This window comes from Salmo salar, chromosome 15 (assembly GCF_965601325.2).
Source record: "Salmo salar chromosome 15, fSalSal1, whole genome shotgun sequence".
Lineage (NCBI taxonomy): Eukaryota > Metazoa > Chordata > Actinopteri > Salmoniformes > Salmonidae > Salmo > Salmo salar.
Genome location: NC_138305.1, coordinates 95,530,675 through 95,558,084, shown reverse-complemented (window position 1 = coordinate 95,558,084; position 27,410 = coordinate 95,530,675). Strand labels below are relative to the sequence as shown.

The 27,410-nt window shown below is 42.0% G+C and overlaps 1 protein-coding gene across 1 annotated transcript; it reads right to left on the bottom strand.

Moving 5' to 3' along the window:
• Window positions 1–1,314: 1,314 nt before the first annotated feature.
• On the bottom strand, window positions 1,315–27,129 carry LOC106572639 (ankyrin repeat domain-containing protein SOWAHC). Its single transcript, XM_082962182.1, has 11 exons — window positions 26,830–27,129; window positions 24,476–24,537; window positions 23,829–24,110; window positions 19,926–20,024; window positions 17,487–17,546; window positions 17,087–17,188; window positions 15,854–15,868; window positions 13,086–13,172; window positions 11,126–11,198; window positions 5,987–6,088; window positions 1,315–5,588 (listed from the first exon to the last, which is right to left on the bottom strand). The coding sequence occupies exons 1-11, from the start codon at window positions 26,951–26,953 to the stop codon at window positions 5,401–5,403; spliced, it is 1,194 nt and encodes a 397-aa protein (XP_082818308.1). The 5' UTR covers window positions 26,954–27,129; the 3' UTR covers window positions 1,315–5,400.
• Window positions 27,130–27,410: the final 281 nt, after the last annotated feature.

Here is a 27,410-nt window from a genome sequence, read left to right as displayed (position 1 = left end):
AGCATTAGGAAATGGAGGAAGCGGAAGAAAGCAACTCTTCAAAATGTAACAAACTGAAGTTCATGCAGCTCCAGATTGTTTTTACTATACCCTCACAGCCAGCATAATGAGCTTGTAAAGCATCTGTGACGTGACATCTACATTTCGGACGATTTGTAAAACAAAGGCTACAAGGAAGCCGGGGACACTGGTTCTCTGTGTTTCAACCCTTATAACAATAGCAAGCAGGCGCTGGTGGGAGGCAGTGCTCTCATGGAAATGAGCAACCAAACCAACAATGTAGCTCCTAATCTCTTCAGAGAGGGGAATCGGTTACACAGCAGTATGCACCCCTGAAAGCTTTTCATTAGAAACAGCGTGCTATTGAAACACTAACCCTAAGCCCCTCCCCGCTACCCCCCCCCCCCCACGAACACACACACACACACACACACACACACACACACACACACACACACACACACACCCCATGTGTGTAGCTACAGGGTCTCCTCATACATGGGCCAGATACAAGGTAGCCCCTACAACAGAAGGGTAGATATAAGTGGGGTAAGGGGTAGTTATAGCCGGGCTAGGTGGTGGTATGGGGGGCTAGGCAGTGGGGCAGGGAGTGGTATCGGGGGGGGGGGGGGGGGGGTATGTGGGCAGGGGATTGGTATGGGGTGCCTAGGCCTCAAAGCATGGGATTAGAGTTAATGTGCCCTCCCTGGGTTATAATCTCTTCAGAGGGGGACTTTGTTTGAGGGCTTGAGGGCAGTAAGATAAGTATCTATTACAGAAACTCCCCTCTTATCCCACCCCCCAACAACCTCCCCCTCTTCAGAATTGAAGCACAAAACACTTGCCTCTGTGCCTCTGTGCCTCCATGTCTTCTGATACCCCAAACCCCAAAAGCAAGTGCTGCTGCCCTTTTCAACTAATCTGGAATTAAGGGCTAAAGCCTTATGGAGAGTAACCAGGACCGATATTTACTCCATCTTTAGGCTGCAAAGTGAGGAGGTTGATGTAGATCAAAGGAGGTTTAGAAAACAAGTGAGGATATTACCATTAAAAAAAATGTGTTCTCACAAGTTGAATTTCTTGTTGTTGGGGAGGAGTGAGAGATGAACTATGGGGTCCAAAGCTGAAGATTTAATTAAGTGTAATCTTGTTATATTACCCCTATGTATAAGGAACATATTTTATTATGCATTGAGTAATCTTAAAACCATCCCCACAGCTGATATAAGTACCCATTTAAGAACCAAGTTAACTTGGTAAAACTCACCCTACTGTTGCTGTCAAAAAGATTAAAAAGTGAAGATACAACATTGGTAGAACAAAATGGCAGTTTAATATCAAAATATTTACTAAAATATAAATAATGTGCAAAACAAAACAAGCTTGATCAGAGGCATGTTCAGACTGAGGCAATACTGACAACTTGAGAAAAACACGATGCAAAGTCATGGCACATCAGTTAACTCGTTTCATAATCTTAGAAGACAGCCACTTCATTGTGAACTGACTATTCTATGCCAATAATCTGTTATTGTTTTGTCCTTCAATAGAAATACAATGTGAATACTGAGGTTGAACTTATACAAAACAACATCCCGTATTAACCAACTGACAACAATGAAATGCAATCAACATATAAACATGGCACTTCAAATCTGGAATGTCACATCAGCCCTCGCAACGAGAAATAATGTTTGCATTCCACCTGCTTGTTAAATTTGTTCGCTTCCATAATAAAACATGGTGTGAGAAAAAGGCAAGTAAAATTCAAACACAGACTAAATTGAAAGAACAAGACAAAAATCAATGCAGCATGCAAAATAGCTCCATATGTAAAGTTTTTGTAACATTTTGTCTCTCTAGAATAAAATGACACTTTTTAAATTGAATAAAATGACAATCAAATAATGTTTGGAGATTGCTACAATACAATCAAAGCGATAAAAAAAAAAAAAACAGGTCAATAGTTAGAGCTCTCTACTCCATAAAAGCATACATACAGTGCCTTCAGAAAGTATTCAGACCACTTGACTTTTTCACATTTTGTTACATGTCATTGATTAAATAAATAAAAATCCTCAGCAATCTACACACAATATCCCATAATGACAAAGTGAAAACAGGTTTTTTGAATATTTGACAAATGAAAAAAATTCTTAAATAATAGGTATTTACAGTTGAAGTCGGAAGTTTACATACACTTAGGTTGGAGTCATTAAAACTCGTTTTTCAACCACTCCACAAATTTCTTATTAACAAACTATAGTTTTGGCAAGTCGGTTAGGACATCTACTTTGTGCATGACAAGTAATTTTTCCAACAATTGTTTACAGACAGATTATTTCACTTATAATTCACTGTATCAAATTTCCACTGGGTCAGAAGTTGACATACACTAAGTTGACTCTGCCTTCAAACAGCTTGGAAAATTCCGGAAAATGATGTCATAGCTTTAGAAGCTTCTGATAGGCTAATTGACATAATTTGAGCCAATTGGAGGTGTACCTGTGGATGTATTTCAAGGCCTACCTTCAAACTCAGTGCCTCTTTGCTTAACATCATGGGAAAATCAAAAGAAATCAGCCAAGACCTCAGAAAAAAATTGTAGACCTCCACAAGTCTGGTTCATCCTTGGGAGCAATTTCCAAACGCCTCAAGGTACCACGTTCATCTGTACAAACAATATTACGCAAGTATAAACACCATTGGACCACGCAGCCGTCATACCGCTCAGGAAGGAGACGTGTTTTGTCTCCTAGAGAGGAACGTACTTTGGTGTGAAAAGTGCAAATCAATCCCAGAAAAACAGCAAGGACCTTGTGAAGATGCTTGAGGAAACAGGTACAAAAGTATATTTATCCACAGTAAAACAAGTCCTATATCTACATAATCTGAGAGGCTGCTCAGTAAGGAAGAAGGCACTGCTCCAAAACCGCCATAAAAAAGCCAGACTACGGTTTGCAACTGCAAATGGGGACAAAGATCGTACTTTTTTGGAGAAATGTCCTCCGGTCTGATGAAACAAAAACAGAACTGTTTGACCACAATGACCATCGTTATGTTTGGTGGAAAAAGGGGGAGGCTTGCAAGCCGAAGAACACCATCCCAACAGTGAAACACGAGGGTGGCAGCATCATGTTGTGGGGGTGCTTTGCTGCAGGAGGGACTGGTGCACTTCACAAAATAGATGGCATCATAAGGGAGGAAAATTATGTGGATATATTGAAGCAAAATCTCAAGACATCAGTCAGGAAGTCAAAGCTTGATCGCAAATGGGTCTTCCAAATGGACAATGACCCCAAGCATACTTCCAAAGTTGTGGCAAAATGGCTTAAGGAAAACAAAGTCAAGGTATTGGAGTGGCCATCACAAAGCCCTGACCTCAAACCTATAGAAAATTTGTGGGCAGAACTGAAAAAGTGTGTGCGAGCAAGGAGGCCTACAAACCTGACTCAGTTACACCAGCTTTGTCAGGAAGAATGGGCCAAAATTCACCAAACTTATTGTGGGAAGCTTGTGGAAGGCTACCCGAAATGTTTGACCCAAGTTAAACAATTTAAAGGCAATGTGACCAAATACTAATTGAGTGTATGTAAACTTCTGACCCACTGGGAATTCGATGAAAGAAATAAAAGCTGAAATAAATCATTCTCTCTACTATTATTCTGACATTTCACATTCTTAAAATAAAGTGGTGATCCTAACTGACCAGAGACAGGGATTTTTTACTAGGATTAAATGTCAAGAATTGTGAAAAACTGAGTTTAAATGTATTTGGCTAAGGTGTATGTAAACTTCTGACTTCAACTGTACATTTAAACTGAGTTTTTCACATTCCTGACATTTAGTCCAAGTAAAAATTCCCTGTCTTAGTTCAGTTAGGATCAGCCCCTTTTCTATGATGCTATGAGACTCGAAATTTAGTTCAGGTGTATCCTGTTTCCATTGATCATCCTTGAGATGTTTCTACAACTTCATCGGGGGCCACCATTGGTAAATTGAATTGATTGAACATGATTTGGAAAGGCACGCACTTGTCTATATAAGGTCCCACAGTTGACAGTGCATGTCAGATCAAGAACCAAGCCATGAGGTCGAAGGAATTGTCCGTAGAGCTCAGAGACAGGATTGTGTCGAGGCACAGATCTGGGGAAGAGTACCAAAAAAGTCTGCAGCATTGAAGGTCCCCAAGAACACAGTGGCTTCCATCATTCTTAAATGGGAGATGTTTGGAACCACCAAGACTCTTCCTAGAGCTGGCGCCCGGCCAAACTGAGCAATCGGGGGAGAAGGGCCTTGGCCAGGGAGATGACCAAGAACCTGATGGTCAATCTGACAGAGTTCCAGAGTTCCTCTGTGAAGAATCTTCCAGAAGGATAACCATCTCTGCAGCGCTCCACCAATCAGGCCTTCATGGTAGAGTTGCCAGATGGAAGCCACTCCTCAGTAAAAGGCACATGACAGCCCACTCTGAGTTTGCCAAAAGGCACCTAAATACTCTCAGACCATGAGAAACAAGATTCTCTGGTCTGATGAAACCAAAATTGAACTCTTTAGCCTGAATGCCAAGCGTCACATCTGGAGGAAACCTGGCACCATCCCTACGGTGAAGCATGGTGGTGGCAGCATCCTGCTGTGGGGATGTTTTTCAGTGGTAGGGACTAGGAGACTAGTCAGGATCAAGGCAAAGATGAACGGAGCAAAGTACAGAGAGATCCTTGATGAAAACCTGCTCCAGAGCGCTCAGGACCTCAGACTGGGGCGAAGGTTCACCTTCCAACAGGACAATGACCCCCAGCACACAGCCAAGTCAACGCAGGAGTGGCTTCAGGACAAGTCTCTGAATGTCCTTGAGTGGCCCAGCCAGAGCTCAGACTTGAACCCGATCAAACATCTCTGGAGAGACCTGAAAATTGCTGTGCAGCAACACTCCCCGTCCAACCTGACAGAGCTTGAGAGGATCTGAAGAGAAGAATGGGAGAAACACCCCAAATGCAGGTGTGCCAAACTTGTAGCGTCATCCCCAAGAAAAATCGATGCTCGAGGTGCTTCAACAAAGTACTGAGTAAAGGGTCTCAATACTTATGTAAATGTGATATATTAATTAAAACTTTTTTTTTTTTTTTTTAGCAACATTTCTAAAAACCTGTTTTTGCTTTGTCATTATGGTGTATTGTGTGTAGATGATTAGGGGAAAAATCTATTTAATAATTTTTAGAATAAGGCTGTAATGTAACAAAATGTGGAAAAGTCAAGGGGTCTGAATACTTTCCGAAGGCACGAGACATACAAGCATACAAACCATAAAAGCATACATTCAAATTCAAATAAACATACACTGACTGAACATGTACTTATAATGTCATCATTGCATGCTGGGGCATTTGGTTACCTACTTTCTCAGCGTGAGAATTTCCTGGGTCTGAATGCGGGGACGATGAGTTGATGGGGTGCTAGTGCCACCCTCTCCTCCTCTACAGGGGCTAGCTCCTCCGCTGATCCCCACTTCTTCTTGGACTGGAACAACGAGGTTAACTTCCTGTTCCTGCTGCGGTCTCTGGCCTGGGCCACATGGAACTCAGGGAATTCTGATGTAACAAAATACGGACCACCATAGCTGTATAATACAATAAGTGCTATCTATAAGCTAAATGGGTTTTTCAGCTGTCCCCATAGGAGAACCATTTTTGTTTCCAGGTAGAACTCTTTTCAGTTCCATGTAGAACCCTGAGTAAAAAGGGTTTTTACATGGAACCCAAAATGGTTCTCCAAAGGGTTCTCCTATGGGGACAGCCGAATAACCCTTTTAGGTTCTAGAAAGCAACTTTTTTTCTAAGAGTGAATGTAAGGCTGAAACCTAACTGTAAGAGTAACCTTTTCGTGCTCTGTCTAGATCTTAACAAAGCCACATACGCTGTTCATTTCTGCATTTAGACAACATTTCAGAGACATTGGAGTCAAAAAGAAGAGAGTAAGAGACACTCACGTATCTCCTCTGGAGCTGCTCTGTCATCCTCTGTAGGCTCCCTGATGTTCAGGTAGTGGCATGCAAGATGGCCACTGTAGTCCCGGAGGTTCTCCTTCGCATCTGAGTGAAGAGGAAAGACATGTCAAACATTGACTCAGAAATGTCTTAATAGCTGACCTGTTGCATTGATACCACATTGTCTCACGTCAGATGGCGTCACTCCTATACAACGCTCGTCCCTCAACCAATCTATATTGTAGGACGTGGAACTCATCTCTAAAAATCACGATTATGCTCATCCGCCTAACACTAGTTACTAATTCTGAAAATCACTCCGCTCTCAGTAGCTATGATGCACTGGCTACTATGACAAACCATGCTCGATCAGCTGAGCAAACTTTCTCCAGCTAGCAGCCAAGTGCAAGCTTGTTTGAATGGCCATATGGTACCTAGTTTGTCAGCTTGTTGATGAAGTTGTATGGCACCAAAGTTATGGAACTGTTCTCAGAAATCACCATGTATCTCACTCTGACAGCTGGCACTGTGTCTCGCAACTTCATAACATTTGTCCAACGTGATAAATCGCAGAGAGCAGTCAGCTGTCCTGTAGAATTCGGCACACTAATCACGGGAAAACAGGGTTATCATGAAAACGAATTTGTCCATTAGCTAGAACTTCACTAAACTAGCTAGCTAGCGGAAGTACTCCATGTTTAGTGTGTTAACGGGCGTTGTTAGCATCCCTGACTTCCATTTTATACGGATTGATTGGTATCATGGTGCAGGAGAAGATGGCTGATGTTTTTCGTGCTCCTAACCAACTGTGTTTTTTGTTCGTTTTTTTGCATTGTTTGTAACTTATTTTTTTCACTTATTCTGAGCATAATGTTGCTGCTACCATCTCTTATGACCAAAAATAACTTCTGGTCATCAGAACAGCGATTACTCACCACTAACTGGCAGAAGCTTTTTCTTCCTTTAACGAGTCCGATGAGCCCGACGTGAAGGACATACTGCTTTCCCGGGAACAGGCCCAAATACCCGTCATTTGCGGGAAGAGAAGACAAAGAAAAAGAGGACGGAGGTCGGGCTGCCTTCTGAGAATTTGTAGGCAATAGCATAAACCCCCACTGCCTTCCATTCTACTAGCTAACATGCAATCATTGGAAAATAAATCGATGACCTAAGAGAAATATTGAACTTCCAACGGGACATTAAAAACTGTAATATCTTATGCTTCACAGAGTCGTGGCTGAACGACGACATTATCAACATACAGCAGGCTGGTTATACGCTGTATCGGCAGGATAGAACAGTGGCGTCTGGTAAGAAAAGGTGGCACAGACTATGTACAGTTGAAGTCGGAAGTTTACATACACCTTCGCCAAATACATTTAAACTCAGTTTTTCACAATTCCTGACATTTAATCCTAGTAAAAATTCCCTGTCTCTGGTCAGTTAGGATCACCACTTTATTTTAAGAATGTGAAATGTCAGAATAATAGTAGAGAGAATTATTTATTTCAGTTTTTATTTCTTTCATCACATTCCCAGTGGGTCAGAAGTTTACGTACACTCAATTAGTATTTGGTAGCATTGCCTTTAAATTGTTTAACTTGGGTCAAACGTTTCGGGTAGCCTTCCACAAGCTTCCCACAATAAGTTGGGTGAATTTTGGCCCATTCTTCCAGACAGAGCTGGTGTAACTGAGTCAGGTTTGTAGGCCTCCTTGCTTGCACACTCTTTTCAGTTCTGCCCACAAATTTTCTATAGGTTTGAGGTCAGGGCTTTGTGATGGCCACTCCAATACCTTGACTTTGTTATCCTTAAGCAATTTTGGCACAACTTTGGAAGTATGCTTGGAGTCATTGTCCATTTGGAAGACCCATTGGCGACCAAGCTTTAACTTCCTGACTGATGTCTTGAGATGTTGCTTCAATATATCCACGTTTTTTTCCCCTCATGATGCGATCTATTTTGTGAAGTGCACCAGTCCCTCCTGCAGCAAAGCACCCCCACAACATGATGTTGCCAACCCCGTGCTTCACGGTTGGGATGGTGTTCTTCGGCTTGCAAGCCTCCACCTTTTTCCTCCAAACATAACGATGGTCATTATGGCCAAACAGTTCTATTTTTGTTTCATCAGACCAGAGGACACTTCTCCAAAAAGTACGATCTTTGTCCCCATGTGCAGTTGCAAACCGTAGTCTGGCTTTTTTATGGAGGTTTTGGAGCAGTGCCTTCTTCCTTACTGAGCGGCCTTTCAGGTTATGTCAATATAGGACTCGTTTTACTGTGGATAAATATACTTTTGTACCCGTTTCCTCCCGCATCTTCACAAGGTCCTTTGCTGTTGTTCTGGGATTGATTTGCACTTTTCGCACCAAAGTATGTTCATCTCTAGGAGACAGAACGCATCTCCTTCCTGAGCGGTATGACGGCTACGTGGTCCAATGGTGTTTATACTTGCGTAATATTGTTTGTACAGATGAACGTGGTACCTTGAGGAGTTTGGAAATTGCTCCCATGGATGAACCAGATATCTGGAGGACTACAATTCTTTTCTGAGGTCTTGGCTGATTTCTTTTGATTTTCCCATGATGTCAAGCAAAGAGGCACTGAGTTTGAAGGTAGGCCTTGAAATACATCCACAGGTACACCTCCAATTGACTCAAATTATGTCAATTAGCCTATCAGAAGCTTCTAAAGCCATGACATCATTTTCTGGAATTTTACAAGCTGTTTAAAGGCACAGTCAACTTAGTGTATGTCAACTTCGGACCCACTGGAATTGTGATACAGTAAATTATAAGTGAAATAATCTGTCTGTAAACAATTGTTAGAAAAATTACTTGTGTCATGCACAAAGTAGATGTCCTATCCGGCTTGCCAAAACTATAGTTTGCTAACAAGACATTTGTGGAGTGGTTGAAAATCAAGTTTTGTAAACTTCTGACTTCAACTGTATATTTGTAAACAACAGCTGGTGCACGACATCGAAGGAAGTCTCAAGGTTTTTCTCACCTGAGGCAGAGTATCTCATGATAAGCTGTAGACCACACGATCTACCTAGAATTTTCATCTTGTATTTTTCGTAGATGTCTACATACCACCACAGACCGATGCTGGCACTAAGATCGCACTCAATGAGCTGTATTCCGCCATAAGCAAACAGTAAAACGCTCAGAGGCAGCGCTCCTAGTGGCCGGGGACTTTAGAGCAGGGAAACTTAAATTCGTTTGACCAAATTTATATCAGCATGTTACATGTGCAACCAGAGGGGAAAAAATTCCACCTTTAAAATCAAATCACATTTTTATTTGTCACATGCGCCGAATACAACAGGTGTAGAGCTTAGAGTGAAATGCTTACTTACAAGCCCTAAACCAACAATGCAGTTTGAAGAAAATCCCCCCCAAAAAGTACGAGAAAAGAATAACAAATAATTAAAGAGCAGCAGTAAATAACAATAGCGGGGCTAACCACAGAGGGCACCGGCACAGTGTCAATGTGCAGGGGGCACCGGCGTCGAGGCAACCGAGGCAATTATGTACATGTAGAAAGAGTAACTAAAGTGGCCATGCACAGACAACAACAGGGAGTAGCAGCAGCAATGCAAATAATTTGGGTAGCCATTTGACTAGCTGTTCAGGAGTCTTATGGCCTGGGGGCAGAAGCTGCTCAGAAGCCTCTTGGACCTAAACTTGGCGCTCCGGTACCACTCGCCGTGCGGCAGCAGAGAGAACCATCTATGACTAGGGTGGCTGGAGTCTTTGACAATTGTTAGGGCCGTCCTCTGACACCGCATGGTATAGAGGTCCTGGATGGCAGGAAGCTTGGCCCCAGTGATGTACTGGGCCGTACGCTCTACCCTCTGTAGTGCCTTGCGGTAAGAGGCCGAGCAGTTGCCATACCAGGCAATTATGCAACCCTTCAGGATGCTCTCGATGGTGCAGCTGTAGAACCTTTTGAGGATCTGAAGACCCATGCCAAATCTTTTCAGTCTCCTGAGGGGGAATAGGTTTTGTCGTGCCCTCTTCATGACTGTCTTGGTGTGCTTGGACCATGTTAGTTTGTTGGTGATGTGGACACCAAGGAACTTGAAGCTCTCAACCTGCCCCACTACAGCCCCGTCGATGAGAATGAGGTGTGCTCGGTCCACTACAGAGGGTAGTGCGTACAGCTCAATACATCACTGGGGCCAAGCTTCCTGCCATCCAGGACTTCTATACCAGGCGGTGTCAGGGTAAGACCCTAAATATTGTCAAAGACTCCAGCCACCCTAGTCATAGACTGTTCTCTCTGCTACTGCACAGCAAGCGGTACCGAAGTCTAGATCCAAGAGGCTTCTAAACAGTTTCTACCCCCAAGCCATAAGACTCCTGAACATCTAATCAAATGGCTACCCAGACTATTCACATTGCCCCCCTCCCCCCCTCTTATGACGCTGCTGCTACTCTCTGTTATTATCTATGCATAGTCACTTTAATAACTCTACCTACATGTATATATTACCTCAATTACCTCGACTAACTGGTGCCCCCGCACATTGACTCTGTACTGGTACCCCCTGTATATAGTCTCGCTATTGTTATTTTACTGCTGCTCCTTAATTACTTGTTCCTTTTATTTCTTATTCATATTTTTTTTAAGGAATTGTTGTTTAGGGGCTTGTAAGTAAGCATTTCACTGTAAAGTCTACAGCTGTTGTATTCAGTGCATGTGACTAATACAATTTGATTTGATTTGAGACTTGCGAACTAACTAATAACATTTTCGTGCACTTTTCAAATTTCATAAAAACTGACTCTATAACCACAAAACATCTTAACTAGATGTAGAATTAGGTAATGAAGACTTGCTCATGAAAAAACCCCATCAATATTAGCTACAGATTTATAATTTTGGGTCAGATTAACTGACTGTTTTGAGGATGAAAGGGGGCTCAGTGGACGAAGTCACCTTCGTACATTTTTTGAATGTGAGGACAGCATATTGTAGCCAATTTTCTTTTTAGCTATTCCATGAGTGTTTGCGAGTTATCAGACAGATCAGTGCAGACAGCCGTCTGGTATCTGACGTGAGACAATGATTGATACCCTTCATTCCACACCCCAAAGACAAAAAGCAAGTGAGTTAACTTTCTCTGTCATTTACCATATGTTCCAATGAGCAGCTCCAAAATGTTTCGATGGCCATGCAATGCTGCAATATGCAGGGGTGTATAGCCCTGCAAAACAAAAAGGGCAAAATCATGCAAATGTGTCTATACTGTATGTTCCCCACCAAAACAACTGGGGGAAAATGCAAATGGAATTACACAGCTACTTGAACATAACCTCTGATGTCTACTGTGTGCAGGGTTCAAGGTTCAACCATGGAAAAATATACAAGACGTTTTAATACCTACCCCCTAGAGTTTCCCATGGCCCCAACACAGCCATTGAAAACATGAAAGGAGAGAATATACAAATTACCAGAGGTTATGGCAACAAAACCTAATGACATATTGGCTAGTAATTCTCTGAAAATTGCCATAGTTGTGAGTTTGGCACGGTAATACATTCAGACAGTGTTTTGGGGAAAGAACATTATGTGGCTTGATTTATTAGTAGACGTGTGTGTGTGTGTGTGTGTGTGTGTGTGTGTGTGTGTGTGTGTGTGTGTGTGTGTGTGTGTGTGTGTGTGTGTGTGTGTGTGTGTGTGTGTGTGTGTGTGTGGTGTGGTGTGGTGTGGTGTGAGTGTGAGTGTGAGTGTGTGTGTGTGTGTGCATGTGTGTGTGTGACTACTGTAATGCATTCGCAAAGCGGTATCTTCACAGGAACCATTATGATGCAGCATTACATCTAACCCGGCTGCAACCCAGACGCTGCCTGGCCAGCCTCCAAATAGTGTATACAGACAACAACATACAGTACCTATTTTACCAGATCACTTCCTGTGTATGATACACTTAGATGAAAGAGGAGTTACTCACATGCTGAAAGAAAATAAAAGCAGGAGTAATGTTATTACCTGTACAGTAAGACAATATTTTGTAACAGACCATTCCAATTTCTGATACAGAAGAATGGGAGAAACTCCCCAAATGCAGGTGTGCCAAACAGGAGTCATTCCACAAAACAATAACCTGTCCCGGGACTGCAGTTGAAAATGAGCCGGCTTGCTATTTCACTGAAATGTTGATTAATGTGCACTGTCGTAAAAATAAAAATGAACTCAAACTCAAGTCCCTTTTGAGTAGTGCAACAACTTTTTATTTAACTTAGTTTTAAGATTTTGTCATGAAGAGCACATGTTCAACTTAATAAAAAAACATATTTTCCCATGCCTATTAATTACCGAATAAAATAACAGGGTTGACAAGTTCATTTTAAATCAGCAATAAATCCTCTTGTGACAGGGGGAATGGAAGCTTGTTGTGTGCAACACAACAGGAATTAAATGCATGCTTCACAAAAAATATTGAAATTGTTGATTTTTAGCCTGTCTATATATGGGTAACATGGTTGACATGCTATGATCGACCCACTCAGTTTTCCACCACAAAACACCGGCAAATTGCCAAAAAGAACAGAATCAGCTCACCTGATTTTACACTATTATTTGACTATTAGATGTTCAATGTTTCTTTTGAAAATAAAATCTCTCTTAAAACGAGAGTTCAGTTCACATAACAGGGTTGACCTTAAAATGAGGGCCATCGTTATTATTTATTTATTTGTTATTAATATTAACATGAAATAAATCATCTTCAGAAATTACTTTGTCACAGCAACAAAATAACTAGGGCTTTACAATTATATTGGAAACTTGCAGAAATGTTGGGATTAAGTGGGTTAAAATCTTCCTAGAAGTCACAGAGGTGCACAGAAGGACATTTCAAAATGCACATTTTGGCACTTTAGCAAGCCTTTATTCATATAGAAAATCAGATTTATTGAATTCTCCATGTGGTCTGTATTAATGGGCACTTCATTTAATATAACAGGCTTTTAAAATTAAATATTGGTACACAATGTCTACTTAAAATATCAAAGGGATGCAAAAGGAACTCACTTCGTGGAACGACCCACGGTGTACCTCCTATATTTACAGAAGACAAGAGCATACTCACAGATTTAGTGTTGACGTCAGCCCCTGCATTGGCCATCATGGTGGCCATGTCCTCTTTGCCATGTTTGGCTGCCCAGTGTAGAGCTGTCTGTGGCCAAAACAAGGAGAGAAATGTAAGCCATTTACAAAATACAGACGAATTCCCTTTACTGTACATAACAAAAGCACTGACACAGGAGTTACCATTTTATTTTTAAGTATACACAGATACTTGTATTGTATTAGCATATACACAAATACTTGTAGATACATGTACATTCCCAGTGGTGGTTATTTAGTAGATAGTAATTAGCATAGTGTCATTACTCCTCTAACAAGGAGTTTAAACAGAGTAAATCAGATCAGGTTGAGAGCTCTGATAGGCTGGCTGAGGCAGTGGCCCAGCTGTGCACAGGAGGAGTAGAGAGATGGAGGGAGAGGTGGTGGGATGGTTTCCTGCCATCTGACTGAGCCTAATTACAAAACAACACTGCACTGTGCGCACAACAGGGGTGCCCAGCCGCCTGTCACGGGGGGGTAAGATTGATGGTGTTGGTGTGACCTGCAGAGGGGAGAGGGGGAGAGAGGGGAGACCCACCCAAGCATCGCCCCACTGTCAGCATGCAGCCGTCAGAAGAACAGCACTGGGGCCCCTCCGTGCTGTGGGCCTACCACACACGCTTAGAGACAACACGCACACACATACATACTCAAAGACACACACACACACAAACTCTCACATACAACATGCACACACAGACATGCACACACACAAAAAACAACACACGCACACACATGAAAACTCCCATGCACACCACATCCACCTGTCTGACATAGTGCTGCTGTTGTGATCAACTGTGTTACTCTTGTCAATGGGTCTCTGAGCACTTCAGGCTGTGTAATAACAGGCTATTCAGCAGGTGAAAACATGTGCTTGCTACAGATGTCAGCCTGTTAACTACAACCTGTGTGTCTGAGTCTGACTCCAGACATGGAACAGGGAAAACAAAAGTAGGTTTCCTATGTCAATCAAAATATGTCAATCAATCATCTCCTTTAGTTTGTTAGAAAGTATGAGCTTACAATCTGTGATTAGTATTCATGCTTGTTTATGGCCATAATGGTTATTCTTTGTCTCCTGCATTGTGCACTATATACCACAACCTCAGTGAACTATACCAAAACCTCAATATCAGTTCTCATAGAAGCATGGGAGAAGATATACCTCTAGATGTCCAAAACCAGTCTGGGAGACAGATTGTGATAGATGAAGTCTGGCTCTGAGTATCTCTATCTCTGTTGTCTGCCCTGTCACACGCTGAAGACGGATTGGTCGGATGGGTCGTTTGAGTGGCTGCTCGGCGGGTCCCCTAGTGGGCAGGAGTGACGGACGAGGTTGGACAGGATGTTGCCTCAACCCCTCCACGTGCCTCTCGTTCCTGTCCTAGCCCGGTGGGGCCACCCCCCGCATGCCTGCCTGCTTGACTGATGACCAACTTTGTGTGTGTGTGTGTGTGTGTGTGTGTGTGTGTGTGTGTGTGTGTGTATGTGTGTGTGTGTGTGTGTGTGTGTGTGTGTGTGTGTGTGTGTGTGTATGTGTGTGTGTGTGTGTGTGTGTGTGTGTGTGTGTGTGTGTATGTGTGTGTGTGTGTGTGTGTGTGTGTGTGTGTGTGTGTGTGTGTGTGTGTGTGTGTGTGTGTGGTGGTAAGTAAGTAGTGGCCAAAGGTTGGTCAACTGGAGACACATCTGACAAAATGACCTATGGCCTGTGTGACACCTTGCTGTTCATAGTAAGACCACTGAGGAGTGATTGGAGAATGATATACTTACAAACTACAGGACAGGGTAAAAGGAAGTACATCCCAGTCCAACATGTCAGGAGGGGGGAGCCCATGTCACATGTAGATGAAGAAAAAGAGAGAGATGGAGATCATGAAGGAATATGATACAGGTGTAGGATCTTAATTTGACATACAGTGAGCCCCAAAATAATTGGGACAGTGACAATTTTTGTTTTGGCTCTGTACTCCAGCACATTGGTTTGAAATGATACAATGATTATTAGGTTAAAGTGCAGACTGTCAGATTTAATTTGATGGTATTTTCATAATTTGTGGGTTAACCGTTTAGAAATTACTTTTTGTACATAGTCCCCCCCATTTTAGGGTACCAAAAGTATTGGACAAAATGCACTTAAAAAGTTAAATATTTGGTCCTATATTCAGAGTACACAATGATTACATCAAGTTTAATGTTGGATGCATTTGCTGTTTGTCTTGGTTGTGTTTCAGATTGTTTGTGCCCAATAGAAATGAATGGTAAATAATGTATTTTGTAATTGTCCAAATACTTTGGAGGCTATTAGCTAGCTAAAAGTAGGTAACATGAAAAGTGCAATACTGTCAAATCAAAATCTAATTTTATTGGTCCATATTTGTACACATATTTTTCAGATGTTATCGCAGCTGCAGCAAAACGCTTATGTTTCTGTTAATATTACCGTGTGTTAGTGTGGGTTTTCAGTGAATTTATGTAAATCACAAATCTCATCTGCATTTCCTGCGGTGCTAGAAAATTCTCAGCAACAAAAGAGTGATCAAATGAAGATCATACATCTATATGTTAGATGTGGTTAACATATGTTGGTCTTTGAATAAGCAAGTCTTAGTTAATGACAGTTGAGGGGGAGAGTAAGGCTACACAATGCATCTGCTATTGTGAAAGTCAAAGTTTATGAATGGTCTAATCTTTGTAGGTCACAGAGTCAGTTACAACCTCAGACCAAGGAACAAACGGCACCCAGACCTCCTCAAACTCAGGCCCTAGGTAAGGGGGACTTCACCGCCGAAGGGTGGTGGTTCGGTGGGCATCAAAGCCATCCGAGGGAGATTTAGCATCTTCCCGAGGACACAACCAAAATTGTTCTTCAATTAATCCCAGCCTGCTCTATAACTTTTAGATTATCTTTAAGTGGTTGAAGTCTTTGTGGAGCATTAAGAGTCTCTCTCTAATCCCCCCCTCCCATCTCCCTGCACTTCAATGGCGACCCTGGTATCTTTTCCGGGTGGGTATGGTGATGGCAGGGGCTTAGGGTTAGGTCTTAGAAGGTGGTCTGAAACAGGACAGTGTGAGAACCCCAACAGAGGGGAGGGACAACAAACATAAACCCAAATCTCTTGAGCGCACAGAGAGACCAATAAAGGGATTTGGGTTGCGGGGCGGGACGGGGGGCAGGGCGGGGGGTTCAGGAGTTAAAAAGCGATCTTTCATAATCCTTTTGATAGTAGCACCTTTGAAATGCATGATCTGATGTTTTTACATCACAGGGTTTTTAAAATACAATTAAGTAAAACAAAAACTATGGTATGTTGACTATATGCAATTAGTACAAATGGAATTGGGAGTTAGGGGCAGGTTTTACACTGCTTTTTACCTGTTGATAATGATGAGCAACGAAAATATGAGCAATCATGACCAAATGTTAACACACGTAATATAGGCTATTGTTGTTAGGCACTTTTAAGTGGTCAAGAATTCAGAGACAGAACATATAAAGACTGCCCATACAGTGGGATATCAATAGTCAGTCTACTTACGCCCTGAGAGAGACAGTCATGGTCACAGGCAGGAACAACATAGCAGATTCCAACCAGAAAAGAAACAATATTAGTCAAACTAACTACTTAGTTCATGCAGGTCATAACATACACTCTTCTATGTAGATCCACTTACGCTTATCACTCATGCACATGAAGTATACATATTTGCTTGGAGAAAGTATACTCACCGAGGTGAAGTCCTTTTAAAGCCAAATGAAGGAAAGAAGGAAAAAAACTCTATATCAGTGTGGTGCTCTGACATAGAGTTAAACATCTTGGAATACTTTTACCTGCATCCCATTAAAACATGGCTTCTTATTCATCCACAACATTTATATTGCAATGGCATACAGAATGATGAGGGTGACTCTTATAACACGTTTTTAAGGTCCGCGTTGGGGTGGGGCATGTGGGGGGGGGTTACCTTCTTGTTGGCCAGGGAGGGCTCCTGTTGTAGCAGCTGGGCGAGGTCAGAGAGACAGCCACACGCAGCAGAGTAGATCCATTCCTTCTCCACAGGGTCCAGCTGTAGGACAGGGAGTGGATGAGCTAAGTAAATGGCCAGCACAGACATCACAGTACTGTATACATTAACGTGTAGTATGAATATATGATTGTATACATTTACATTTTAGTAATTTAGCAGACGCACATATCCAGAGCGATTTACAGGAGCAATTAGGGTTAAATGCCTTGCTTAAGGACACATCGGCAGATTTTTCACATAGTCAGCTTGGGAATTCGAAGCAGTGATGCTCTTAACCACTAGGCTGCCTGCTGCCTCTGTATATTAATGCTACCTGTATATTAATGAGGAAACTCACAGCCACCTGGGTGGAGCCCATACTGCCCGTACACTCCTCTTCCTGCTCTTCGGACTCTGACTGAGAGACATAGACGAATCAGAGAATGTTTTATTTCAATTTAATAAAGAAAGTATCAATGGCAGCTAATGCTGACTTTTGTTTTGACACAATTCACAATAGTCATAAATACACAATAAAACAATCAATACAATAAAATCCACAACTTTAAAATACATATTTTCTGAAAAAACGTCAGTGCTGGGTTAAGGTACATACATAAAGGTCACATTTAGACAAAAGTGGCAGTCCATAGATCAATAGTTGGGCAGACTTATTATGAAGGGTACTGCGCTATTTTGGTAGCGCTTACTTCAAGTAAATTATCATGGAATATGATGAGTATGTGCTAAGAGCCTAATTCACACACACACACACACACACACACACACAATTATTACAATCACACTGTTTGTATTTATCACCTTAAACTTCAGAGATCAAAAGGGATGAAGTGATGCAAAAAGAGTGAGACAGACAGACATACAAACAGACAGGATGGCAAATGGAGCCACAGAGCAAACACAGTTTTTCACACCAAGGGTACAATGTAATAATAACTGTGAACACCCACCGTTTTACAAAGGGTCAAAAATGATCAGAAAATAAAGCACAGAATTCTCTGAATGCACAAAAGTGTCATTCTGGCTGATTAACTTGGGGAGAAAATTGCCGTTTTCTTTATGTTTTGTTTTGTCAAGCTCTTGATTGCTAATTGTTCTCAGATCATACAGAGAGATGGTGTAAAACACACAACTCTTTCATGTCGCTGTCATACATGCCTTGTGTAACAAGAAAAGTGGAGGCCTATTTATTCAACCAATTCCACACTGGCACATGTCCACTTTTTTCTCTGCTGGAAAGAAAAATTACGGGGGAAGAAAAATACACTATATATACAAAAGTATGTGGACACCTCTTCAAATTAGTGGATTCGGCTATAGGTGGCAGGTGTATAAAATCGACCACACAGCCATGCAATCTCCATAGACATACATTGGCAGTAGAATGGCCTTACTGAAGAGCACAGTGACTTTCAATGTGGCACAGTCATAGGATGCCACCTTTCCAACTTGCAACCGAAAGGTCAAATCCCCGAGCTGACAAGGTAAAAATCAGTCGTTCTGCCCCTGAACAAGGCAGTTAAGCCACTGTTCCTAGGCCGTCATTGAAAATAAGAATTTGTTCTTAACTGACTTGCCTAGTTAAATAAAAGGTAAAATAAAAATTACAAAAATAAATAAAAAGCTTGACGCCATTGGACTCATTGGAAACTCGTTCTCTGGAGTGATGAATCACGCTTCCCCATCTGTCAGGCCGACGGACTAATGGTTTGGAGGATGCCAGGAGAACACTATCTGCCCCGATGCATAGTGCCAACTGTAAAGTTTGGTGGAAGAGAAATAATGGTCTGGGGCTGTTTTTCATGGTTCGGATAGGCCCCTTAGTTCCACTAAAGGGAAATCTTAACGCTACAGCATACAATGACATTCTAGATGATTCTGTGCTTCAAACTTTGTGGCAAAAGTTTGGGGAAGGCCCTTTCCTGTTTCAGCATGACAATAACCCTGTGTACAAAGCAAGGTGCATACAGAAATTGTTAGACGAGATCGGTGTGGAGGAACTTGACTGGCCTGCAAAGAGCCCTGACCTCAACCCCATCGAACACCTTTGGGATGAATTGGAATTCCGACTGCGAGCCAGGCCTAATAGCCCAACATCAGTGCCCAACCTCACTAAAGCGCTTGAGGCTGAATGGAGCAAGTCCCCACAACAATGTTTCAACATCTATTAGAAAGCCTTCTAGGAAGAGTGGAGACTGTTATAGCAGCAAAGGAGGGACCAACTCCATATTAATGCCCATGATTTTGGAATGAGATGTTCGACGGGCAGGTGTCCACATACTTTTGGTCATGTAGTCTATTTGTTGGACAGAATTTTTTTATCGTTGAGTTCTGAATTATTACAATAATAACAACGTTCAGAGCCCGAGATTAGAACACCAAGCTCTTCAAGAGCAAAGGAGAGTAGTATAAACAGAGTGCAAAGAGGAAGTTCAACCTGCCACAGTTTAACAGTATTTTTACACAGGGGAATATTTGCTGACAACTGGTTCTTTCCACAGACCTTAAAATCCAACATAGTGAAATATGATGAAGTAACATCAGGGGAAAATTCAATCTCAAAAGTATTTTCCTAATTCCTGGAGCTGCTCTCCTCACCTCCCACTGACATTTTGAGAGGGATGTGAGGAGAGCATTGGAAGATATCTTCTCCTCAGAACTCTAACGCTCTCTCCGCTTCTCTCCAACCTTATGAGGAGACGAGGCAAGGAGAGGGGACGCAAGGAATTGAGGAAAATACTTTTGAGATTTAATCCTGCTGTCACTAGCCTCTCACCTTTGACCCTGAGTCTCTGTCTAGCTCATTCTCCCCGTTGCTGTGCACAAGGGGTTCCTCCGAAACAGACGGTGAGGGTTTTCTCTCAGTGTGCTGATCCTGGAAGCACAGCAACATAACATACAGAATGACGCCATTTCTCCATTCTCCATTTAATACGAACATTCTCGATTTACCCCTGGTTACTGTAGCTCTGCCAAAGTTCTAGCCATATTATACTGCATGTGCAGTGCACAGGGTGTAAAATGTGCTCTGTTAACAGCTTGTTGAGGTGATCAGCTACAATTCACACTTTATGCAGTAACTACTTGTGTTGTGCTGTTGATCTTTTCCTGCCTTCAACAACAGTGTGAGTAAATACCGTTTGAGCTTGAACGCTTCATACATACTTCTGTGGACAATAACCCTTTATTGGCTTAACATACAGTACCAGCGAAGTTGGGACACACCTACTCAACGGTTTTTCTTTATTTTTACTATTTTCTATATTGTAGAATAATAGTGAAGACATCAAAACTATGAAATAACACATATTGAATCATGTAGTAACCAAAAAAGTGTTAAACAAATCAAAATATATTTTATATTTGAGATTCTTCAAAGTAGCCACCCTTTGCCTTGATGACAAATTTGCACACGCTTGGCATTCTCTCATCCAGCTTCACCTGGAATGCTTTTCCAACAGTCTTAAAGTAGTTCCCACATATGCTGAGCACTTTGTTGGCTGCTTTTCCTTCACTCTACGGTCCAACTCATCCCAAACCATCTCAGTTGGGTTGAGGTCAGCTGATTGTAGCATAAATTGCCCTTACACAGCCTGGAGGTGTGTTTTGGGTCATTGTCCTGTTGAAAAACAAATGATAGTCCCACTAAGCGCAAACCAGATGGGATGGCGTATCGCTGCAGAATGCTGTGGTAGCCATGCTGGATAAGTATGCCTTGAATTCTAAATAAATCACCGACAGTGTCACCAGCAAAGCACCCCCACACCTCCTCCTCCATGCTTCATGATGGGAAACACACATGCGGAGATCATCCGTTCATCTACTCGGTGTCTCACAGAGACACGGTGGTTGGAATCAAAAATCTCAAATTCAGACACATCAGGACAGATTTCCACCGGTCTAATGTCCATTGCTCGTGTTTCTTGGCCCAAGCAAGTCTCTTCTTATTACTGGTGTCCTTTAGTAGTGTTTACTTTTCAGCAATTCGACCATGAAGGCCTGATTCACGCAGTCTGCTCTGAACAGGGAAAGGGGATACCTAATCAGTTGTACAACTGAATGCATTCAACTGAAATGTGTCTTCCGCATTTAACCCTTCTGAATCAGAGAGGTTCGGAGGGCTGCCTTAATCGACATCCACGTCTTTGGCGCCCGGGGAACAGTGTTGCTCAGGACAGTTGATTTTGAGATGTGTCTGTTACTTGAACTCTGTGAAGCATTTTTTTGGGCTGCAATTTCTGAGGCTGGTAGAGTGCTTTGCAAAAGTATTCATCCCCCTTGGCATTTTTCCTATTTTGTTGCCTTACAACCTGTAATTTAAATGGATTTCTATTTGGATTTCATGTAATAGACATACAAAAAGAGTCCAAATTGGTGAAGTGAAATGAAAAAAAATAAATTGTTGAAAAAAAATGGAACAAATTTAAAACAGAAAAGAGGTGCGTGCATATGTATTCACCCCCTTTGCTATGAAGCCCCTAAATAAGATCTGGTGCAACCAACTACCTTCAGAAGTCACATAATTTGTTAAATAAAGTCCACCTGTTTGCAATCTGTGTCACATGATCTGTCACATGATCTCCGTACATATACATATGTTCTGAAAGTCCCCAGAGTCTGCAACACCACTCAGCAAGGGACACTACCAAGCAAGTGGCACCATGAAGACCGAGTCATGGTCAGGGACAAAGTTGTGGAGAAGTACAGATCAGGGTTGGTTTATAAAAAAATATTAGAAACTTTGAACATCCCACAGAGCACCATTAAATCCATTATTAAAAAATTGAAAGAATATGGCACCACAACAAAACTGCCAAGAGAGGGCTGCCCACCAAAACTCATGGACCAGGCAAGGGGGGCATTAATCAGAGAGGCAACAAAGAGACCAAAGATAACCCTGAAGGAGTTGCAATGCTCCACAGTGGAGATTGGAGTATCTGTCCATAGGACCACTTTAAGCCATACACTCCACAGGAGCTGGGCTTTAGAGAAGAGTGGAGAGAAAAAAGCCATTGCTTAAAGAAAAAAATAAGTAAACATGTTTGGTGTTCGTCAAAAGGCATGTTGGAGACTCCCCAAACATATGGAAGAAGGTACTCTGGTCAGTTGAGATTAAATGTAGCTTTTTGGCCATCAAGGAAAAGGCTATGTCTGGCGCAAACCCAACAGCTCTCATCACCTCGAGAACACCATCCCCACAGTGAAGCATGGTGGTGGCAGCATCATGCTGTGGGGATGTTTTTCATCGGCGGGGACTGGGAAACTGGTCAGAATTGAAGGAATGATGGATGGAGCAAAATACAGGGAAGTTCTTGAGGGAAACCTGTTTCAGTCTTCCAGAGATTTGAGACTGGGACAGAGGTTCACCTTCCAGCAGGGCAATGACCCTAAGCATACTGCTAAAGCAACACTCGAGTGGTTTAAGGGGAAACATTTAAATGTCTTGGAATGGCCTAGTCAAAGCCCAGACCTCAATCCAATTGAGAATCTGTGGTATGACTTAAAGATTCCTGTACACCAGCGGAACCCATCCAACTTGGAGCTGGAGCAGTTTTGCCTTGAAGAATGGGACAAAAATCCCAGGGGCTAGATGTGCCAAGCTTACAGAGACATACCCCAAGAGACTTGCAGCTGTAATTGCTGCAAAAGGTGGCTCTACAAAGTATTGACTTTGGGGGGGTGAGTAGTTATGCACGCTCAGTTTTCTGTTTTTTTTTTGTGTTATTTCTTAATATGAAATATATTTTGATTTGTTTAACACTTTTTGGGGTACTACATGCTTCCATACGTGTTATTTCATAGTTTTGATGTCTTCACTATTATTATACAACGTAGAAAATAGTAAAAATAAAGAAAAACCCTGGAATGAGTATGTGTGTCCAAACTTTTGACTGGTACTGAATATTCTCTTTGAAAGCTAGGATTGTAGACACACTACTACTAAGATTGTTTTCCATGAACAATATGTAAAATCACTTCAGCCAGATTATCGTGTAAATTGAAGACCTGAATAATGGGTTTTATTGAGGTCAAATATCATTGTGCAAATTACCCTTACATTTATCACAGGGGCACTGGGATGGTCCATTTTTAGCCCAGTGGGCCTGTCTAACTTGGGTTTCTAGCATTAAATTATAATTATCTGGCTAATAAGAGGGGCCTCGGGGGGGGGGGGGGGGGGGGAGTGAGGGCCATGAGGGAAATAAATGTGTGGGGGCCTCAAGAGAAAGAATGGGCTGGTGTGTTAGAAATGCCAATTGCCATTTCTGGTCCCAGTCCACCCCTGATTTATCTGGAAATATAATTACAATTTTGCAACTCAAATATAATGGGAATGACAACCAAAATTTGGTTCTGAATAGCTACACCCTTTGAGTAAAGATACAGCCATTGGAACAAGTTGTTTGACTTTCTCATCATTGAACCCGTCTGTGCTTCAACTCTTATGCCCAGAATGAGGTCTGATGACAGAATGAGAGAGCAGTCATACTTAACTCAATTCCATGGGAAATGGATAAGACTGATAGTAGTGCCAAGTCTTATTTTCATACAGATGTATTCCTCTCTAATGCTGTCAATGGCATTTATATTTTATCAAATATGCAGACTTGAGCAGACTAAAGGGCACACACAAGTATCAAGGACAGAGTCTATCTAGTGAGCCAACATAGAGCCTGACCTCTTGCATGTGCTCCTGCTCGGGTGCCTCTGTGACAGTAATGCTGGGGCCTCTTCCACACCACGTCACCTGGGAAGGCTTCCTCTCCTCTGCCCCCTTGGCCGGTTCAGGCTGGAGGTCTGGTTCCATCTGGGGGCTGGAGAGAGACGAGACCCCTGACCCATCCCACTGGGCTGAGGCCCATGGCCTGGCAGGGCTGGCCTGTCTGTCTGTCCCAGGCTCTGTCTCACTGTCCTGCTTCTGCTGCCGGTATCTCTTCTTCAGAACTAGATACTTCTCACCCTGATGGGGACAGACAGCAGGCCGGCAGGAGATGAGGAGGGTAAAGGCCTACTGTATATGAGAGGACAACTTTGACCTAAAAGTAAAGTAATTATTGTAAGTTGCCCTTTCTAATTACTATGTAACTGAATGGTAACAACACTGTATATAACCAATAACACAACAAACTACATAGTAAACAGACCCAGCAAAGAAATGCCATATCCTTTTTTTGTTTCATACAATTTAACTACCATGGCTGACTCCATATTGTGGAAAGGGAACTTGATTTGAGTGTGGAACATTAAAGAATTATGCACACTGATTTTATCACAGCTTTTCATGGCACACAATCCACAAATGGTCAAAAGCTCTACTTCACTTACATTCTCTGATTTCACAACAGCAATCCTGTCAATGATCTGTTTGAACTCCTCTCTGTATTTGGCTGGGGAAAAGAAACAACGTTGGCATATCCACTTTCAAAAACCTGACATCAATTTTTGTTCTCTCCCAAAACCTCAGACTTTCATTTTCTGAGGGATTTAGAGAAAACATGTCAAAGGATGACAAGGAAAACAAATATAATTTGGTCTAACAATACTTTATAACAAGTGTAGTAATAGATTTCTTATGGAATAATAACCACTAATAGGATCAAGTGTTATCTTATGATTGATTAGATTTATCTGAAACGGAATGTTCTATTTACTCTAAATAAGGCTGTTGCATCACCCTGGCATTCCAAGATGTAGACCTTTTGAACCAGAAGAATGCGTGATGGCTATTTGAGATTATTGTGTGGCCTGTGAAGGCTGGTGGTTGATCTCCCCTCCCTGTTATTTCACCATATTCCCCCTGCCTGCAGAGACCAGGCTTCTGTCCCAAATGACACCCTATTGCCAATTTAGTGCACTACATATGACCAGGGCCCATAGAGCTCTGGGCAAAAGTAGTGCACTATATAAGGAATAGGGTGCAATTTGGGGTGAACCCCAGGGGCTCCAGGAGTGAGGGGCTTTCATTCTTCATTCCTCTGCAGGCCAGGCACTGCTCCAGTTGCATTACAATCATCTCAGAACAAAGTCACTGACTGGGAAAAGGGACAGAGAGGAAACCAGACCTCTCCCTGCCAACATGAGAGGCAGGCAGATTAAAAAAAAAACTTGACTCACGCATCATCTCCAAAAATCCCAACCCCAACCTATCTGTCTATTTCCGCAGTATTAAAGCTTTCCTATGGGAACCCAAACCAACTGCAGATGGATGGCTTTTACAATAGTTAACTATTTATCTCCTTCTCTCACAGATACAACTGAGTTTGTGAAATTATATTCAGACTTGATGCTGAAAGACGTTGGTTTATATAGGCTTTCTGAGAATTGATCCATTACTCCAACAGCCAGACCACTTAACATAGACCATCCTAGTTCAACATACAGAATACTAATGGCAGAAGCCCTGTGTTTGAAAGAATGCTTAGGTATGAAAGAATATATAGACCTGGACAATTGACCTCTTTCCTGACAGCAGAGTAAGGAAATAACATTTCAGAATGAGACAGTAGTTCACAACTTCACCTCCACAAAAACAGGAAATCCAGAGGAAGTGGCCACTTACATCACATCAACAAAATAATTCCTGACTTAGTAATAACATAGGGGTGACACAGTTACCATGTTCAGTTATTCATTAGCTTGAGGTAGACAGATAACCATAGCAACTGGACAGACACAGCAATGTTAGCTATCACTTTCCCACAATGTCCCCATTTTGTTTCATCGTAATAAAAGAGCACTCCATTAGAGATCTAGCTGTGCTGGTACATGTGGCCTCATTTATTGCATTATGATTAAAACACTATTATGGTGCAATAGTGCCCATTAAAGAAGGGAACACATGTTGTTATAACAGACTTTAAGTACTGTATGTACTGAAAATCATTTCCATAATTGGACACTCGAGCCATGTCAGATGGCACAGTAAAGCAGCTTTCGTTGGAAACCTCTGTCAACAACTGTACCACTGAGATAGCATCTGGACAGTACAAGCGGTACAACTGTAATACAAGGTCACATTGGATCATCATTTATCTAGAGCCAGTCAAACATGTTAAGGCCTAGTTATTTTATCCAGTACCAAGCAGGGATAACGCTGTGGTGTAGTGCATGGGAAATGATTGGTAAAGCATAAGAACATATTTGACTTGGGTTCATGCTGACTTGGGTTCATGATTCAGGGGCTGGTATCAATTACAGAAAGGCAGCACCATAATCACACTGTTTATCAGGGTGAAGCATTGTTGTAACGTCACAGCAGAATACCACAGTCCAATGGTGAAAACGGTTCGTTGGAGTGCTCTGGATCTGAGGGTTGGGTAGCGGGCACTGGAGAATTCATGCAGCTATAACTGGTCTCAAAGGAAATGACAGAATTCCTGGTGTAATTGTATCTGTTTAAAGGCCCTTTAATGTAAAGCAGATGTTTCGTTTAAACTAACCGACTGGGGATTGGGAACAATGAGAAACAAATGGGTTTACGGGAAAACTATATATGAAATTGGAAACCGTTGAATATGATCATATCATGAAAGCTACATGACAGATGTCGCATGAGGCAAGACATGGTACGTTCAGTGACATCGCTAAAAGCCATCCATCACTGAACACATGAAGCTGTTGCTGTTTAGGTTAAATCCTTTCTCAATTCTACATTTTAGATGCAATGTACCGCTACTTACCACGCAGCTCCATGTCCTTGTGACCAATAAAAGGCTTGTATGTTTTCATTAAATCTGAATTTTTTACTTTCCCTCCGGCTGAGTAGAAATAATCCAACAACGATTCTTCACTTACATCAACCATTATCGATATATCTATGCTCGTGTTCTATGATAAAATCAGGTTTCTTTTAGAATTCTTATGGTCTTGCTGCTAAAACATTGTAGCGTATCCTGGCTAATTTGAGAGAAAAAAATGGTATAGTACATCCAACTTTACTCCACCGAACTCCACCCAAACCCAACCACTCACTGCGCCTCCTCCGGTTAACTCTTTCAGGACTGAAACAAAGCTGAGAGGGAGACAGCAAGGGTTTTTGGCAGCATGTTACAACTTTATTACAGTGGCATACAGATTTGTTCAAACAACTCCTAGGCTTCTCTTACAATGTCAAGGTCTTTGGCATAGCACTGAGCAACCCATCCTTTCTCAATGCATTATTAGCCTAGTCTATAGTATAGTTATTTTATAGCCTTTGAGTCAGCATCTTCCACAAAGTCTAGGACCTAGGGGCCTATGTTTGCTTTCAATGCTTGTAATT

Coding starts and splice junctions, on each gene's coding strand:
- LOC106572639 (XM_082962182.1), bottom strand. CDS start 26,953: ATGGTTGATGTAAGTGAAGAATCGTTGTTGGATTATTTCTACTCAGCC. Junction 24,538..26,829: donor CAAGGACATGGAGCTGCGTG/GTAAGTAGCGGT, acceptor TCTTTTCCCCAG/CCAAATACAGAGAGGAGTTC. Junction 24,111..24,475: donor CTGTTGTGAAATCAGAGAAT/GTAAGTGAAGTA, acceptor TGTCCCCATCAG/GGTGAGAAGTATCTAGTTCT.